This window comes from Leucoraja erinacea, chromosome 20, assembly GCF_028641065.1.
Source record: "Leucoraja erinacea ecotype New England chromosome 20, Leri_hhj_1, whole genome shotgun sequence".
Taxonomy (NCBI): domain Eukaryota; kingdom Metazoa; phylum Chordata; class Chondrichthyes; order Rajiformes; family Rajidae; genus Leucoraja; species Leucoraja erinaceus.
Genome location: NC_073396.1, coordinates 33303467 through 33323214, shown reverse-complemented (window position 1 = coordinate 33323214; position 19748 = coordinate 33303467). Strand labels below are relative to the sequence as shown.

Sequence of the window (19748 nt, the reverse complement as noted above, 5' to 3'; positions counted from 1 at the left end):
TTAAAAATATCCACTGACGGCCTCCACAGCCGTCTGTGGCAAAGAACTCCACAGTTTCACAGAGAAGGTTGTTGCGGCAGGTACTATAACAACATTTAAAAAACATTTTGACAGGTATATGGGTAGGACAGGTTTAGAGAGATATGGTCCAAACATAGGCAGGTGGGACTAATGTAGATGATCAGTCTGAAGAAGGGGCTCGACCAGAAACATCACCCATTTTTTTTTTCTCTCCGGGGATGCTGCTTGTCCCGCTGAGCTACTCCAGCATTTTGTGTCAACCTTTAAGTTCAATAGTTCTTTATTATCACATATACCAATGTACACTGATTTTTTTTGTACCCAGGTCAATAAAGTATTACTGTACATAATCACAATGTTAGATTAAGTAAAATACTGTAGTCCACTCAGACAATATACAAGAGTCCAAGTTGCTTGAAACGCATCTAGCCATAAAGGCCCGTTGCCCTGGTGGCGTTAGTGTTATGAGCTATCAAACGGACACAATTGCTTGACTCTTGGCAGTCACATACAAGTCTTTCCTTCTGTTGGTATCAAACTGAAGGAAAGAGGAAGCTTTTGTATATTTCAAAACAATTAAAAACATTTTCGGAGAAAAAAAAGTTGAAGCTGCTGATAACCAACCTCTTATGGACGTGCAATTATATCGGTGTCACTTTTGTCTCTAAAATAGAAGGTTGTGGATTCTGCTGTCCTTTTCTTAAGGAGTGAAATACCATCTCGCAGATAACGTGGGTCTACACATAGCTGGATGTAAAATGTTCAGTGACACTATTTTAAAGAATAGCATGGGATCTTCTGTACTGTGGGCAATATTTAATCCATCTTAACATTACGAATAAAATAGATTAACTGGTCATTAGCACATGACCAGACTGAAAATACTTTGCATGTCGTAAACATGGATTTGTGAAAACTGCTGTCTAAATGCCTGCTGTGTACTTTCTTTTGAAGAAAAGAAGGAACTTGTCCTGGAGATGAATCCAAAGTGGGAAGCATTGAGTGAAGTACTAACTGAGATAAAAAGAGAAAATGAACCCAGTGAAGAACTGACTGACTCTGGTGAGCTGAACAAGCAGCTGGGGAAATTGAATGCCTTTTTTTAAATGTGTCTATCTCCAGAATGCATGCTTTGTCACTGATTGTGTAAATCTTATAAGAAGAACAAGTTCAGAAGATGCTGCTTCCGCATCACAACTTTTATAGCTTTGGGGGACAGCTGGGACTGGGGTGGATCGTGAAATTGTACTTGAAATGTTGTTGAATATTGGATAATTGAGTTACCGTGGTGTTTAAATGACAGATTTTCCATTTTATTGCATGTTGATGGATGATGCCAATGATTGTTGCATACAAATGCACAACCCATGCTCCCAGATGGGCATAGGGCCAAGTTGTTCAAACTATGCAGCTCAACAGTGAAGCCATTACATTGTGTATTGGGGCAATCCATGTTAGTACGAATGATTAACACTAACTAACATGTTATAGGAATGTAAAAAGAGAAATATCTATTTACAGTAACTCAACCATTTAAAGCTCCATAAGACGTAAGCATATGTAGAAGTGGAGGCTAAGTAGGCAGAAGTTATGTTAAGGCTTCAGTTCTAATGTCACACTTGCAGTTTGGTGTTCAGTTGGATATCCAGGCCTCAAAACCTATTTTCTTTACCATTGGAAGAGTAAAATAATTAATCATCAATATAAAACGGGTGAAGAAATACAGTTAGAAATACTGAAGAAGGCATTCATTGAGTCATCGTCTATGTTTTTTCACTGCGCCTGCATTTTGCAATTTAGAACGTAGATGATCAAGCGTACAGATCATCAGATTACGCAAAGGCCTACATAGTCTAGATTACATCATCTAGGTTATGTGAGCCTTTACATGTAACCTTGATGATGTAAATCCAGATGTAGTTCAAAAACAATAGCAAAACAAGGACAAGTGAAAATTAATGTAATGTGAAATTTGAAGAGATATCAAGAAAACGTAAATATCTATAAATTACATGAGAGTGAATGTGGTCTCAAGTCTTAACAATATTTTCTGTTATTAATTTATAATACCTAAAGGTGACAGTCTTATTACTTTCACCGCTGGCTGCACTAAATAATATTTTCTATACACAGGAACGAGTTCTAATCACATCTTTCTTAAACACACACAGCATGATATTGCTTAAGTATTTTCAAAATGGTTATATGATTGCTGTGGCCTTTCATGTTGCTCTGTGTAGGTCACGTGCTGATCTGTGCCAGTGATGATCAAACCTGTGCACAGCTGAAGGAATACATCAGCATTGGAGCGGAAGACTTGTTAAAGAAGATTTATAATAAAACCTTTGGGAAGAATGAGAAGGCCGAGCATTTACTGATGGCCACCATGAAACTTAAGCCTGGCAAATCCAAGGTGAGACCAAAGTCTGGCAATGGGCCTAAAGTGAAGAAGGCAAGAACAGAGACTCTTAAAAAGAAGAAATCAGAGCTAACATTGACTCAGATGGTTGGAAGAGAAAATAATGAAGAGTGTAAGGAAGAGAAGGACATAGAAGATTATGACAGTGTTAGCCTGGAACATATAACCGAAGAAACGGAAGTTGATGACGTGATGTTGAACCTGCCAACTGATGCCTGTTATGGAATCCTGAAGGAACCACTCATTATTCTCCATCCATTGCTGGGCTGTAGTGACCCATATAGTCTGTCACGTGTACTGCATGAAATTGAACCTCGTTACGTCATACTCTATGATGCAGAACTCTCATTTGTTCGTCAGCTTGAGATATACAGGGCAAGCAGGCCAGGCAAGCCTCTCAGGTAAGTCGACGTCTAACTTTTTTAACTTGACACTCATTTTTTTTCTCTGAAAGTAATACTTATTGCTTGGCAATATTTTTGTGGCCTTTTTCTTGAAATTCTTTCTATAATTCAATAATCTATTAGGCACCTCAAAAATCAATAAGAATTGACTACATCTAAACCACACCAGGAAAATTGAAGGTTTCTTGAATTGAATTTAAAAACATGACGTGTTGTGCCTTCATCTTGTAACCTGCATGGCCTGGTTCATTGCACTGTTATTCTGATATCCACGAGAGTTCCAAGTAAATTTCTCTCTCGTTCTCATTTTGGAAGTTAGTTTGAGGCCAGAGTTCCCTAGGTGATCGCAATGTTTACAGAACGGTCTGGTGAATAGATTAAAGATGGCTGGAGGAGAGAGAAACCAAAGTGATGTATTGAAATGCAGGTCAAAACTGCTCCTTAGTCCTGAAACCAAAAGAAGGATGCTCGAAATATCCAGACGCCAGGCAGTGTCCATGGCGAAAAAAACAACTGAGTTAAAATTACTGATGAATATCCTTACAGCAGAACTAACCAGCTTGTGATTTCTTCTAAACTGGAGGAGCTGAACCTATGGTGTTTGATTTTGAATAGGCATTTTGTTCAGTTCACAGGGTCAAAATGGAGCTTCCGGTTGCTTGGTACTTTAATTTTCTGTCTCACTGCATTTTGACTAATCTGTCTGCATTGTTTTAACAAGGCACTTGCTAATTTGAGGAACATCTTACCATCTTGGCATGGTGCAGCTTTTAGTGTGTGATATCATATTCAACAGTTATGGGTAGTTCATATTTCCTGTTTGTATGAAAACTGGTTGATTCTTATGTAAGGTTATGTACCTGTCATATCAACTTGATCTCTATCTCTCCACTGCCTGATTTGCTGGGATTTTCAACATTCTCATTTTGGATTCAATTCTCTGCCACAGATCTGGCCCACATTTTGCATCCATGTCTTTTAATCACTGTCTCACAACTGCCACTCTAATCATCAGCCTGATTCATATAAAACAAACACACAGTGGGTCAGGCAGGCAGCATCTCTGGAAAATATGGATATGGGACATTTTGAGTCAGGACCCTTATTCAGGCTGATTGTGTTGGGGAAAGAGGAGAAAGCTAGAAGAGAAGAGTAGCAGGTCACAGCCTGACAAGCAATAAGTGCACATAGGTGAGGGGTAGTAATCTATCTATCTATATATTACTAAAAGTCTGATCTTGACCAGTTCCTGTTGATCTGTATATTGATTTTAGAAAAAAACGCTGCCACTTACAGCTGTGATTTTTGGCTATCTTACTCAGACTCCCCCTTCGCTGCGTAAGACAAGAGGATTTTCCCCATTGATGAAAAATAAATGAGTTGTTAGTGTTTAAAAAACGTTGAGATTCTCTCTCCTGAAGGCCACTCCCTTCCGGAGGGACTATAAAACCCGGAAGTGTTGAGTGCCTCCATCAGTCTCTGCAATATGGGGGAGCGAGAGGGTCACGTCTCTCAGTCTGAGCTGTGAATAACACTGAACACATGTCTACTAAACTGAGTGGTTTTACTAACCTGTCAGATTCAGATTCAGATTCAATTTTAATTGTCATTGTCAGTGTACAGTACAGAGACAACGAAATGCATTTAGCATCTCCCTTGAAGAGCGACATAGCAAACGATTTGAATTAAAAAAAAATAATAAGTGTCCGGGGGGGGGGGATGCTGAGCGCCCTCCGCAGACAGCGCTTGCTTTGGACAGACTCAATGGAGGGGAGCGTGGAACCGGTGATGCGTTGGGCAATTTTCACCACCCTCTGCAATGCCTTCCGGTCGGAGACAGAGCAGTTGCCATACCATACTGTGATGCAGTTGGTAAGGATGCTCTCGATGGTGCAGCGGTAGAAGTTCACCAGGATCTGAGGAGACAGATGGACCTTCTTCAGTCTCCTCAGGAAGAAGAGACGCTGATGAGCCTTCTTGATCAGAGTAGAGGTATTGTGGGTCCAAGAGAGGTCATCGGAGATGTTGACTCCCAGGAACCTGAAGCTAGAAACACGTTCCACCTCCGTCCCGTTAATGTGGATGGGGGTGTGCGTGCCGCCTCTGGACTTCCTGAAGTCTACAATGAGCTCCTTGGTCTTCTTGGAGTTAAGGGCCAGGTTGTTGTCAGCGCACCATGTTGCTAAGTGCTGGACCTCCTCCCTGTAGGCCAGCTCATCGTTGTTGCTGATGAGGCCAATCACCGTTGTATCATCTGCATACTTGATGATGGTGTTAGTACCATGTACAGGTGTGCAGTCATAGGTGAAGAGGGAGTAGAGGAGGGGGCTCAGCACACAGCCCTGAGGAACGCCGGTGTTCAGGGTGAGGGTTGAAGAGGTGTGCTTGTCTAACCTCACAGACTGGGGTCTGTTGGTTAGAAAGTCCAGTATCCAGTTGCAGAGGGAGGGGTCGATGCCCAGGTTACCGAGTTTGGTGATCAGTTTTGATGGAATAATGGTGTTGAATGCTGAGCTGTAATCGATGAACAGCATTCTTACATAAGTGTCTCTGTTGTCAAGGTGGGAGAGGGCGGAGTGAAGTGCCGTTGTGATGGCATCCTCCGTACTCCTGTTCTTGCGGTAGGCAAACTGATAGGGATCCAGTGTGGGGGGTAGGCAGCTTTTGAGGTGTGCCAGGACCAGCCTCTCGAAGCACTTGGTGATGATGGGGGTAAGTGCAACTGGGCGGAAGTCGTTGAGGCTTGCCGCAGTGGAGTGTTTTGGCACTGGCACGATGGAGGTGGCTTTAAGGCAAGTGGGGACAACTGCTTGGGCAAGTGACAGGTTGAAGATGTCAGTCCAGACGTCTGTCAGCTGCGCAGCACAGGCCCTGAGCACGCGCCCGGGGATGCCGTCAGGGCCAGCAGCCTTACGTGCATTAGTCCTACTCAGTGCCACGTACACGTCGTAGGGGGTGAGTGTGAGGGGTTGGTGATCGGCAGGTAGCACAGCCTTGATGGCTGTCTCTAGATTGTCCCTGTCGAAGCGGCCATAGAAGTGGTTAAGCTCCTCAAGGAAGGAGGCGTCGCTGGATGTGGGGGTGATGTTGGAGGGACTGTAGTCCGTGATGGCCTGGATGCCTTGCCACATGCGTCGGGGGTCGGAGTTGTTGTTGAAGTGCTCCTCAATCCTGAGCTTATGGCAGTGCTTGGCCTTCCTGATGCCCCTCTTCAGGTTAGCCCTGGATGAACTGTAGGCTCGAGCATCGCCTGACCTGAAAGCGGTGTCCCGTGCTTTCAGCAGTAGCCTGACCTCGCTGTTCATCCATGGCTTCTGATTCGGGTATATGGTCACCTGTTTGAGGGAGGTGACACTATTGATGGTGGAGTTTATAAAGTCCAGAACAGAGGATGTATAGGAATCAATGTCCGTGTGAGAGTCAAGGGTGGCCTGGGCTGCAAACGCCTTCCAGTCAGTGTTTCCAAAACACTGCTGAAGTGTGAAGTCCGCTTCCTCTGACCAGACTTTAACTGTCCTTACAGTTGGTTTAACCCGTCTGATGAGTGGGGAGTACTTAGGGAGCAGGAACAATGAGACGTGATCAGACTGACCAAGGTGGGGGAGGGGGATGGCTTTGTAAGCTTCAGCCATATTGGTGTAGACTTTGTCCAGTGTCTTGTCTACTCTAGTGGGGAAGGATACATGTTGGTGGAATTTGGGGAGTACAGTCTTCAGGTTGGAGTGATTGAAGTCACCCGCAACAATGAAGGCTGCCTCGGGGTTGTGCGTCTGTTGTTTGCTAATGGCAGTATGCAGCTCTTTCATTGCAAGCTTGGCATTAGCATCAGGAGGGATATAGGCTGCAGTCACAACAGTGGAGGTGAACTCTCTGGGCAGATAGAACGGTCTGCATCTAACCAAGAGGAATTCAAGGTTAGCTGAGCAGTGACTCTCGATGATGGTGGAGTCCGTGCACCATGCTTTGTTTACATAAATGCACAGACCCCCCCCTCTGGTCTTACCAGAGTCTGATGTCCTGTCCGCTCGGAGTAAATGACGCCCCGATAGCTGGATGGCGCTGTCAGGAACGTCAGTGTTGAGCCAAGTTTCAGTGAAGATCAAGATGTTGCCGTCCTTGATCCGGTTGTGGGAGGTGATCCTTAGCCGGAGTTCATCCATTTTGTTTGCCAGTGAGCGCACGTTGGCGAGGAAAAGGCTAGGAATCGCTGCCCTGTGTGGGGCTAGCTCTAACCTGGCCTTTAACCCACCTCTGCGTCCCCGGCGGTGTTTTCGTACCGCCCTTAATGTGGTTTGAAAATATAGTTTGGAAATGCTAAAGCTGTGTTGCCTTTGGTTTGGAAATGCTAAAGCTGTGTTGCCTAATTAAAGTTACCTTGCCTAATTAAAGTTACCTTGCCTAATTAAAGTTGCCTTGCCGAATTAAAATTGCCTTGCCTTCTATATAATTAAAAGTCTAATCTTGACCACTTCCTGTTTGCGCTTTATATTGATTTTATAAAAACCGCTACCACGTACGGCTGTGATTTTTGGCCATCTTACTCAGAGTCCCCCTCCACATCAGGTGCCGAGGATTTTTCCCATCGATGAAAAATAAATATTAGTGTTTAAAAAATGTTGAGATTCACTCTCCTGTCAATCACGCCATGAAGGCCACGCCACTTCTGGTGGGAGGAGGAGAGGGAATATAAAACCCAGAAGTGTGGGCGTGGCTCAATCCCTGCAAGATGGAGGAGGGAGAGGTCACGACTCTGTGTCTTTAGTGGCCTTGCACTCTGCTTGAAATGGTATGAAACTGCACTTGAATTTGGTGGTCTTGCACCCTGCTTGAAGTGGTAAGAAACTGCACTTGAATTTGGAGGCCTTGCACCCTGCTTGAAATGGAATTTCAAGGAATAGTCGTGAGTCAACTGCAAGCCCACCAGCCGTGAGTGAGTGAGCTGCCAGCACAACAGGCTTGAGTGACTGAGCTGCCAGCCCAATAATCCATTCGGCCCACAATGTCCATGTGCTTGTCCATGAGGATCTCATCAGTTTGGTTGGTCCATGACAAATGATTGGTAATATTGATGCCAAGGTGCTTGAAGCTCTCAATCATTTTGACCTGTAGCATTGATGCTGATTGTGGCATACTGTATAATCCGCCATGCTTCCTAAAATCAATGATAGACACAATAAGCTGGAGGAACTCAGTGGGTCAGACAACATCTCTGGAGAAAAGGAATAGGTGACTTTTCAGGTCGAATCCTTTCTTCAGACATGAAACGTCACCTATTCCTTTTCTCCAGAGATGCTGTCTGACCCGCTGAGCCATTCCAGCTTTTTGTGACTATCTTCAGTTTAAACCAGCGTCTGCAGTTCCTTCCTACACATTCCTGAAATCAATAACTGGCCCCTTTGTCCACTGACATTGGTGTCCTAACACCATTCCATTATTGTCCTAACACCATGATAGCTTCCTGTTGAAGAAATGTCCTTTGTCATCTATTTTAACCTTGCCCTCCCTGCAACCTCTTTTCTCTAATGTGTTTTCTCAACATACCAGTTCTGATAAAGGGTCTTGGACCTGAAGCTTTATTCTGTTTCTCTTTCAGATTTTACCCCATCTGCTGAGTGTTTCAAGCATTTTTCCACTTCATTTCTGATGTCCAGCATTTGCAGATTTTTGAGTTTCAGTTATTGCCAGATCACTTGTTGTTGATTGTAGGACCTGGCTTTGCTCAGATTGGCTGCTGTCTTTCCTGCTTTATAACATTTTCTGATTTCTACCTTTAATGCTCTGGTCTATCCTAAGATCATGTTCAACTGTGAAAATGAGAGTTGATTTTATTGGTGAACCAGTTAGATTTTTATAATTAGCTAGTGATTGTCACGGTCATCTTCTTTCTGTCGCTGTAACATTTCCATGTCACATCAAATTCACAAATTATAAAATGCAATAACAAAATTTGCAAAATAGCTAGTCTTCTATTGAATTATTACTCATCACATTGGAATAAAAATTTGCCTGAAATGCAGTCAAAAACATAATTTTCTTTTGGCATGAAAATATTCATGTAAAGACGAAACACTCTTCTCTCAAGCTATTTCTATTTGATTATGGGGAAAATGTATACAACATTTTAAATTAACTGTAGAAGTCGTGAGCTGCTTTTCTTACCAACCACTGTTTTACTTAAATACATTAATTCAAAAACATTTTGGGCATGTAACATTTTGGAGGCATTTTTCTTTGTTCGCTTGCAGTAAACACACGCCAGTTGTGATCATCTACTCCATTTTCGATTTAGATTGCATTGCATTGAGATCTCCAAAACATTGTGGAAGAATGGTATGATTGGCAACCTATTCCTGACAGACTGCCCACTGTCCACTACCATTATACCCATCAACAAGCATATGGGACTGTCCAGCATCAACGGGGCAAATTTTCACCTTGTTCCAGAAATGAGTAGTAAATATCATCAGCATTGCTGCTCAATTCTTCAAATGTTTATTAACCTGATGAAGAATAAATATGTTAGTCCAATTGCCTGGAGGCCACATAGAGGTGAAACATGAAGACCAGGTTTTTAGTGTTTAGAGATACAGCACGGAAACAGGCACATCAGCCCACCAAGTCCGCACCGAACAGTGACCACCCCGTACACTAACCTACACACACTTGGGACAATTTTTTCAACTTACCAAAGCCAATTAACATACAAACCTGTAAATCTTTGGAGTATGGGGAAAAAACCAGAGCACCCAAAGAAAACCCACGTGGTCACGGGGAGAATGTACAAACTCCTTACAGACAGCATCTGCAGTCTTGTCCCTGGCTCTGTAAGGCAGCAACTCTACCGCTGCGCCACCATGCCACCCCTAACTTGAGCATTATTTACAGTGCAGTGGCAGGTTTTGTACTTGTAATTGTCAGGGCACACAGACATGGAGAATTGGAATTTGATAGCTCACTCTGCTCGTGCTACTTCAGTACCAAAAATATATCATCAGGATAAAGTCACTGCGGTAGCTTGCAGTTTTAATTAAATACTAGACCAAGGGGGACCCGTTGGGCTCCGTCCCCTCAACGCGTGGTTGTGGTGGGGGGGGGGGGGGGGCTGCAGCGTCTCACACACACACTAGCCACCGCCCTTGATATTATAATAATATTATTCATTCACTCCTTTTACCCCATCCCCGCTCTATCCACTCACGCATAGCACCCAACTCACAGGCACATATGGAGAGGGAGGGGGGTAGAGAGAGAGGGCAGAGAGTGAGAGGGGGCAGAGACAGAGAGAGAGAGGGGCAGAGACAGAGAGAGAGGGGCAGAGACAGAGAGAGAGGGGGGAGAGAGAGGGTAGATTAAGGGGGGAGAGAGAGGGGGGATGAAGGGGGGTAGAGAGAGGGGGGGATGAAGGGGAGGAAAGAGGGGTGGGCGAGAGAGAGGAGGTGGGAGCGGGGGGGGGGGCGTCAACCAAAGAACTGCGATTTTGGCAGCTTCATTCCAGGGCTGGACTTGCTCGTTTTGAATAACGGGTGGGAGGAGGGAGAGGAGGGGGAATATAGGGGAAGGGGGGAGAGTTGGGGGGGGGGGGGGGAGGAGGGGGGGGGGGGGGGGTAGTGGGGCGGGCGGCCCCGGGCAGTGGGCAGCCGGGGACGTCACTGGCAGCACGTGGAACACAGCGTGAGACCCATTGTGACGTCATAACTTCATCAGCCAAAGCCGCTCGGTTTTATTTCCAGTTATTTCAGATTCTTGAACATTTTGATTAATAACTCGAGAAATAATGCATGAAATTTTCAGATAAGGCGATTTTTGACTTCACGGAATAAATCTCTCGGAATATGTAAAAATGTCACCGTCAGCACGTCGTTTTTTTCGAGAAGATGTGATCACACACAAACAAATAAATAAATACACACACACACACACAAACCACACATCCAAGATTAGTTTTATAGTTATAAAAGAATATACACGAAAAATGTAAAATTTTGGTAAGGAATATAGATGACCTGGCAACAAAGGATTAGTTCAGGGATTGGACTAGTAGCTTGTAACTGCAAGTTATTTCCAACTGTTGTGCATCAATTTAATGCTCTAATTCAAGTCAGTGTCATTGCTGTAGTTCTGGTTGTTCTCATTAATCTATGACTCGCTACAAAATGCTCTTGCATGGAGGGGGAAAAGTATGTTTTTTAAATACGCCTACCTTGGAACTATCATCTGTTTAATTCCACGGAGGCTGCCTGACCCGTGGAGTTTCTCCAAATTTTTTTTTTCCTTTCACCAAGTTTTTTTTTTTTTTTTTTTTTTAATTTTATTAGAAGTAAGTACAATAATGTGGTACCTAGTAGATACCTAACATATATTGACATGTTACATTTTATGTACAACTTTTTTTTTTAGCAGTAAAAGAAAGAAAAGAAAGAGAATGGTAGAGAAATAGAGAAGTGTGCGATACCAAAAAGTGAGAAGAAGGAAAGGAGAAAAGAGAGAAAATAGAGAGAGAAAAAGAAAACAGGAGATTGAAGGAGAAATAGCAATTTATTATTCTTGATCACCCTTCACCCGATCCTGAACCAGTTAATTTCTACGGTTATGTTGCACCATATGCTTGTAAGAAGTCGATAAATGGAGACCAAATCATTAAGAATTGGTCTGCTTTGTCTGTTAGGAGGAGTCGCATTTCTTCCAAGATGTGAGGTTTCCGACATGTGTGAAATCTACATTTTAACCGTTGGTATGGGTGTATTTTTCCAAAATTTAGGTATAGGTTTTTTTGCCGTTATTAAACCATAATTAAGGAAGGATTTTTGAAACATATTCAGTTTATTCCCATCTTCCATTGATCCGAATATAATCATTTCAATGTTAGGGTCAAGTTTTATCTTAAATAATTTTGTGAAAATTTCAAAGATTTCGCTCCAAAATTTATGAAGTTTTATGCAAGATACAAAAGAGTGTGTTATAGTGGCATTTTGAGATAAGCATTTGTCACAAATGGGGGAAGTATTTGGATAGAATTTATTTAATCTAGTTTTCGAGTAATATAATCTATGCAGAATTTTAAATTGAATTAAGTTACGTCTAACGTTAATCGAACATTTATGTGTGTATATATATCAAATGTCTTTCCCATGTTTCTTTCGGGATTTTTAATGTTCTCGTTCCCAATCTTCTCTAAGTGCCTCTGTCGATGGTAATTCTATATTTCAATGGTTTGTTTTTTGCTCCAGATTCCAGCGTCTGCAGTTTCCTGTGTCTCCGCGGGCATTTTATAATGTTTGTTTTTGCCTGTGTGCTCCTCCTCTCTCAGTAGGTTTCCTTCATGCAAATCAATGGGAAAATGTTTTTCTTTCCTGAAGCCTGGTGATAAATTATTTTCCACCAATATCATCACTTCTGTTTTGTTGAATGTTAATGAGGCAAACTGAACACTTATATTGAGAGTAACACAGCTGAGTCAAAGGGAGCTACAAGCCAATTTTGCTTAAATATTCTGTCTTTTGTTTTTGTAAACTAAGCAGCAGTCATGCACATGTTTCAGCATGAATCATTACGCATATGTGGTGCCTGAAGGATTGATGCTACATTTAATTTTGTTCTTCTAGAGTCTATTTCCTAATATATGGAGGCTCCACAGAAGAGCAACGATACCTGACCAATCTGAGAAAGGAGAAGACGGCCTTTGAGAATCTGATAAGGTAAATGAATGGAACAGATGCTTCAGTGGAGCCTGTACTTACTTACTGCCTATTATGCCTCCTGGCATGCAGGGCAGCAACGAAGGTCCTTCACTCCTGTCTGTTCTGGGCTAGCTTCTGGACACTACCCCAGGTTCCTTCCAGTGCCCAGTGCAGGGCCATTCTTGGGGTGCTGCCTGATTTATCCCAGCATCTGTCGATAGCCCTGGAAGTCCATCACGCCCAGTAGTGTTGATTCCTTCAGTTGCTGTTTCCGTAACATATTTCTTTTACGAGACAGGGTTGTTAACCCTGTGCTCAACCTCCAACCTGGAGGACCAGTGGATCGCTCTTTGTCTCGCCTCTACCCTTCGACCTGTCCAGCATGGGAGACCCTAACAGGAGACGAATCTCCCGCTGGCATAGCTCGAGGGGTCTCTGAGGCACACAAGCTCCCCGACCACGACAAGGTTGCAATCCAACGGGGAGAGTGGAGTCGGTGCTGTGAATGAAACACTTTGTAAAATTGTTTTCTAAACTAGTGATGGTGACTCTTTCACTTGATTTTTGTGATAAGAGTTATGATTATAGAATAGGATAAACCAAATGATCAGTTTCCCTTTAATTGCCAAAAATTGGGAATAAATGATTGACAGAGAACAATATACAATTAGTTTTTGAAAATATCAACATCGCTCTCTAAAATCTCCAGATGTAATTGAGTACATAAAACACCAAACAGCAACGGAACAGGCCTTTGACCCATGGTGTTTGTGCCATCCATAGTGCCACTTTAAGCTACAGATTTGGCTGCACGTGATTTATATCCCTCAAGTTTCTGCCTACTATGTGCCTGTCTAAATATCTACTTCTACCACTTCCCTTGCCAGCATGTTCCAGGCACCCTGTGTTGCCTTGTAAATTCCTTTAAATTTACCCCCTCTCACAGTAAAGCAATGCCCTCTAGTATTTGACACTTTCACCTTTGGGGAGGTGGGGGAGACTTTGGGCTATCTACCCTATCTAATTCTCTGCCCTATTCAAAGCCTCCAGATCCTTCCTGTAATGCAGTGACCAAATCTACACACAATTCTCCAATTATGGCCTCACCCAAAGCTTTATAAAGCTGAAGAGTCAAGAGTGTTTTATTCTCATATGTCCCAGATATTCTTATTTGCTGCAGCACTACAGAATATGTAAACATAGCACACTATAAACAATATAATAAACGAGAGAGAACAAAAATGTTCAGTGTGTATATGTATATGTACGCATACTCACAAGTACACACACGCATATATATATATAGACACACACACACACACACACACACACACACACACACACACACACACACACACATATACACATACACACACACACACACACATATACACATACACATACATACACACAAAAAAACGAACAATAGGGCAATAATAATAATAATAGTCTATTGTAGTTCAGAGCTTATTTGAGATTTTAGTGTTTAATACCCTAATAGCTGCAGGGAAGAAGCTGTTCCTGAACCTGGAAGTTATAGTTTTCAGGCTCCTGTACCTTCTTCCGGGTGGCAGGGGTGAAATGAGTGTGTGGCCAGGATGGTGTTGGTCTCTGATGATGCTGGCTGCTTTTTTGAGGCAGCGACTCCGATAAATCCTTTCGATGGTGGGGAGGTCAGAGCTGGTGATGGACTGGGCAATGTTCACCACTATTTGCAATCTTTTCCGCTCCTGTTCAAGTTGCCGAACCAGGCCACGATGCAACCAGTCAATATGCTCTCTACTCTACACCTGTAGCTGTAATGTGACCCTGATTTGTATACTCTACAGTGATTGATGAATATATATATGCTGCCTTTACCACCTATCCACTTATGTTTCTACTCTCAGGGATCTTTAGACTAATCCCACATCCTTTGATACCCTTAATATGCAAAAGTCTACCAATCATTTTCGTGAATATACTGATTGACTGAGCCTCCCCAACCCCTTGGCAGGAGTGTTTGTAGATTCCCTACCTATGTGACTGCAGGACATCTCATCCTGAAGACCATCCCCTTATTTTGAGACTGATTCCTGGTTAAACATCAGTGCCTCACCTACCCTATCAAGACCTGAAAAAAATTCAATATATTGAACTTCATTGTTTACAAAATGAGTGTCTCTTGTAAATTTGTAGCCACTGGAACCAAATTTCAGAATTTTAGCAAATTTTTTGAAAAGCCTTTCTCATTGCAACGTTTCATTCTTTACAACATTGTTAACGTTGTGAGGGGGGGGGGGGGGGGGGGGAGGGGGGGGGGGGGGGGGGGGGGGGGGGGGGGAGGGGCTAGATGCTAGTGTAATCTGTCCAGTTCCAACTGATAATGCAACTGATATAAAATAAAAGCCTTTAGAATAATAAATAAGGAATTTGTGTAAAGGATAATCCTTAGGAAGGTTTTCTGACTTAACAATTTCACCCCTGGCTGTTTTTAGGGAGAAGGCAATAATGGTAGTTCCTGAGGAGAGGGAGGGAAGAAACGACTCCAACCCAGATCTTGCACGAGGTGGCAGCCTCTCACCTGCTGAAACAGACACACGGAAAGCAGGTTTGTTTAAACTGAACAAGTCCTTTATTTATTATTTATGTTGTGGATCTAAATATGGGTTCTAGTGGAAATGCGGCAAACTTCTATGGCAAAGAGAGGAAGAAAAATGACAAGAAGAGAATACCAATTTATTAAGCAATATTAAAGACTTGTAAGTGCTTTGCCTGATTTCTTTCTGTTAATCTATCCAGCCGAGGTAATTGTTTTACTATTTTAGAAGTAGAAATGTTTACATTTTTGTGTGACAATTAAAGATTTATTTTTTAAAAGCCATGATTTCTTCTATTCCGGCCTTATGCTTGCTTTGTCTTCATGCAGGTGGGCAGGCTCAGAAGAACGAGCAACATCGCATTATAGTGGATTTACGGGAGTTCCGCAGTGAGCTGCCGTCGCTGATACATCGGCATGGCATTGACGTGGAGCCAGTCACCTTGGAAGTGGGTGATTACATCCTGACTCCTGACATTTGTGTTGAACGCAAGAGTGTGAGTGATCTGATCGGCTCTTTGAACAATGGCCGTCTATACACACAGTGCATTGCCATGTCACGGTATTATAAACGACCTGTCCTGTTGATTGAGTTTGACCCCAATAAGCCTTTCGCCCTGAATTTCCGAGGATCCTTCCACCAGGAGATTTCCATTAATGACATTACATCCAAGATCACCCTCTTGACTCTACACTTTCCCAAGCTGCGAATCATCTGGTGTCCCTCTCCACATGTCTCCGCTGAGTTGTTTGAGGAGCTGAAACAAAAACGCCCTCAGCCTGATGCAGCTACTGCCATGGCCGTCACAGCTGATTCTGAAATTGTTTCTGAGTCAGACCGATATAATCCAGGTCCACAGGATTTCTTGATGAAAATGCCAGGAGTGAATGGTAAAAAACTGCCGGGCACTGATGAACCGCGTAAAAAACATTGCTGAACTTGTAAAACTCTCGCAGGAACAATTAGCTGACATCCTGGGGAATGCCAACAATGCCAAACAGATCTGGGAGTTTATTCACTCCTCATACATGGATAAGGCAGCACAAGTCAAAAACAGAAGGTGATGTTCAGGGTGGAACGACTTTAATGAAATCTTCTGTTGCATTCAGTAATCAATAGCTGTTGTAAATTGTAAAAATAACTGGATACTATCACAAGAAATGTTTCAAATCGGATTGTAGTTATCTAGGTAATAACATCAGGAGCACTAAGTGAATTCCAGCTTCAACAGTTAGGTGGGTGGCTGATCCCTATTTTTGTTGAGGATCTTTGTACGATACAATACAACTTTATTTATCCCGGAGAGAAATTGGTCTGCCACAGTCAAAAGATACAGTTACAATGCATTGAAAGTGTCATGTACATTATAATAATCTGCTCCTTGTCTAATCCTTTTTAATATTCAATTCATTAGAGATATGTAAAAAAAAAGTTAGACAAACAAGACAGTGGAGTATAAAAATGATAAAATCAACGCTACTTATGTGCAGGAGACATTTTTAAAAAGACAATTTATTTATATGAATCCAGCTAATGTCTGTCATTGAGTCGAATCAACCAAGATGCTTTATTTATGTGTGTAGATGCTTAATAGATTGCAGATGTTCACCACTGCATATATTTGATTAACTGGTCTGTCTAGATTATAATCCATCTGTCATGTTGGATTCATCCCTCGCAGTGCTTTACATATTGTTATTGGAGGCTTCTTAAGCGTTAACTCTTTGAAATATCCCTTTGGCATTTTTAATCATAAAAGCCAGGCAGAACCTTTATTAAACTTTCTGGATCATTTCAGCTTGGAAGATTCTGTTGATGAGGGTTGGAGTCCAACATAACTGGAATATCCAACCTTCACACCTGCTGAATGACATGACATGTAGAGAAGTAGTTTTTCCTGTGGCATCAAGCAACGAGGTTTAATGGACCAACAGTATTAAGGATTTGTTTCTATAGCCAGTAGCCTTAAAATGAATTCCTCGGATTATTATCCTCAAGATGGAATTTTCATAAATGTATGTGACACAATCAAGCTAATTACAAAATGGATAAATTGATTATATGGATGTTGGAAGCTTGATCTTAACTGAAGGAAATCTTTTAGACAGATCAATTAATACAGCATGCCATCCCCTAGATAGCAAATTTAATAATGTTAAAAAAAATCATTTTGGTTTTACTGATTTTGGTGTTAAATATACAAGGATAGAAAATGAGACCACATGAAGCTTTCTCAGAACCATTTTAAGAATTAATTAAACATAAAAAGAATGGAGAATATAATCTATCTTTCAAATTGATTAAAGTCAGGGAAAGAGCTTGAATATTGAATCAGTGTTTTTTGTACTTTGAATATTTTGAATATTTTAATATTGACTATGAGGTTGTCAAACTTTCCAGTTAATAAACATTGTAGCACTTAAATCAAGGTTTCAGAAGAAAAAAATGCACTTTGAATGAAGATGTTGAGCAACTATGAAAGTGTTTGGTCTGTTGACTATCGATCTTTTATAGTTAGCACAGTTTACAAGGATGTGTGTGAATGCTCTCTGAAGTCTCCAGTCTCCCACCTCGCAGTTATTCTTAACTGAAAGAGCAGATTGATTTTTTTTAAATATCTGCACAACAATTAAAAAAAGAGGTTGACAGAACCTGATAGGTTTATAAAATTATGAGGCATAGATAGGGTAGGATGTCAGAACCTTTTTCCCCAAAATGGAAATATCAAATACGAGAGGGCATGGCTAAAGGTGAGAGGGGCAAAGTTTAAAGGAGATGTGTGTCACGTTTTTTTACACAAGGTAGTATGTGCCTGGAATATGGTGCCTTGGGTGATGGTGGAGGCAAATATAATAGCAGGATTTAAGAAACTCTTAGATAGGCATATGGTAACATTCCCTTTATGCTGTATCTCTACACAGTGGACGGTTAGATTGTAATCATATATAGTTTTTTTGCTGACTGGATAACGCAAAACAAAAAAGCATTTGACAATAAACTAAACAACTCACTGGAAGGATATGGATTATGTGCAGACAGATAAGAGTTGGTCTTGGCATCTTGTTCAGCACAGATATTATGAGCTGAAGGGCCTGTTCCGGTGCTGTACTATGTTCTAATTATACTCAGACAAGATTTATTTCCTGCCTCAATCAAACTTACTGAGACTTTAGGAGGTGCTGAATGGTTCTTGCATAAAACAGTACAACACAGGAACAGGCCCTTCAGCCTGCCATGTCCACGCCAAACATGAAGCCAAGTTAAACTAATATCCTCCGCCTGCACATAATCCATATCCCTCCATGCCCTGCGTATCCATGCGCCTATCTAAAAGCCTCTTAAATACCACTATCGTGTCTGACCCCACTACCCGTGGCAGCAGACATCCAACACTCTGTAAAATGAAAACTTCCCCTGCATATCTCTATAATACTAAAACTCTCCGTCTTGTTTGTGGCTGTGTGTGTGTTAATATCTGGTTAATTCCTATTTTCTTCCAAACGCGAGGCACAACCTTCCCATTTTCACACATACTACTCACATTTTTCCCGTCGAGGCGATAAACATCTTTCCATCGTATTCACACCTATATTTCCGGTTTTTAATCGTTTAAAACTTAAAAAACAACCCAAACTCACCGACTTTCGGCAAAAAAAAATCAGAATGACGTCTTAATGTACTCGCAAGGCAGGATGGGAAACTCCAGCTCTTCGCAGGTGTGGGGGTGTGGAGGGTGGGGCGCCACGTTGGAATGTTCTGGAAACCACCCACCCCCCCCATCCTTTGCCTGGTCCAGTCGCAGTCCTCGAGTCAATGCCCGCCAGGGCCCTCCCGCGGTCTCGCTCAGGTCTGGGCTGGAGCTAGAGTGAGGACCGAGCCCGGGGCTTGGGATGGGGCCGTGACCAGAGCAGAGAAAGAAGCCGCCGGTGGAACCAAGGACCAGCCTGGGGCTGGGGTCAGGGACGAGCCCGGAGATGAAGTCAGGGCCTGGACTGCAGCCCAAGCGGCGGCAGAGCTGACGGCTGCAATCTACAGCCAGGGCCGGCCTGAGTATCAGTACGCGGCTGAGTTCCAGGCCCTGGCGCTGCTCTATGACCTGGGTAGGTGCTGGGGCAGGGAATGGCAGTGAGGGGAGGAGGATGAGGGAGATGAGGAGGAGGGAGATGGGGTGGGGTTTCTACCCACCTCCCTCTCTGCCCCTCTCCCTCTCGACCCCCCCTCCCCCTCCCGCCTCCCTCCTTGTCCCCCTCCCTCTCGTCTCCCTCCCTTTTGTGCCCCTCCCTCTTCTCCCCCTCCCTCTCTGCCCCCTCCCCCCCCCCCCTCTCTCTACCCCCCTCCCTCTCTACCCCCCCTCCCTCTCTACACCCCCCCCCCCCCCCCCCCCTCTCTAAGTTTTTGGATCAGGATGATGCCTCTGAAGCTCTGTCTTCATTTAAATACCATGGATACTCTATAACCACGTCTCTACCAATCTTTGCTAGTTCTCAAGTACAGGTTCAACATAAATATCAACATATAAATAAAAAATATATTTATAAAGTCTGACAAGTGGAACATAACCACTGACAACTAAACAGTGAACACCACAAAAGAGGGTTGGTGGGCACGAGAGGGGGATAGAGAGAGAATACATTGCCAGAGGCAAGGA

The 19748-nt window shown here is 42.8% G+C and overlaps 1 protein-coding gene across 1 annotated transcript in view; it reads left to right on the top strand.

Moving 5' to 3' along the window:
* ercc4 (excision repair cross-complementation group 4) overlaps positions 1-17524 on the top strand; it is a 40401-nt gene extending 22877 nt beyond the window's left edge. The window contains 6 exon segments of the mRNA XM_055651846.1: positions 976-1083; positions 2262-2841; positions 12447-12539; positions 14999-15111; positions 15430-15989; positions 15991-17524. Of these exon segments, the coding sequence (XP_055507821.1) occupies positions 976-1083; positions 2262-2841; positions 12447-12539; positions 14999-15111; positions 15430-15989; positions 15991-16164 (1628 nt within the window). The 3' untranslated portion in view covers positions 16165-17524.
* Positions 17525-19748: the final 2224 nt, after the last annotated feature.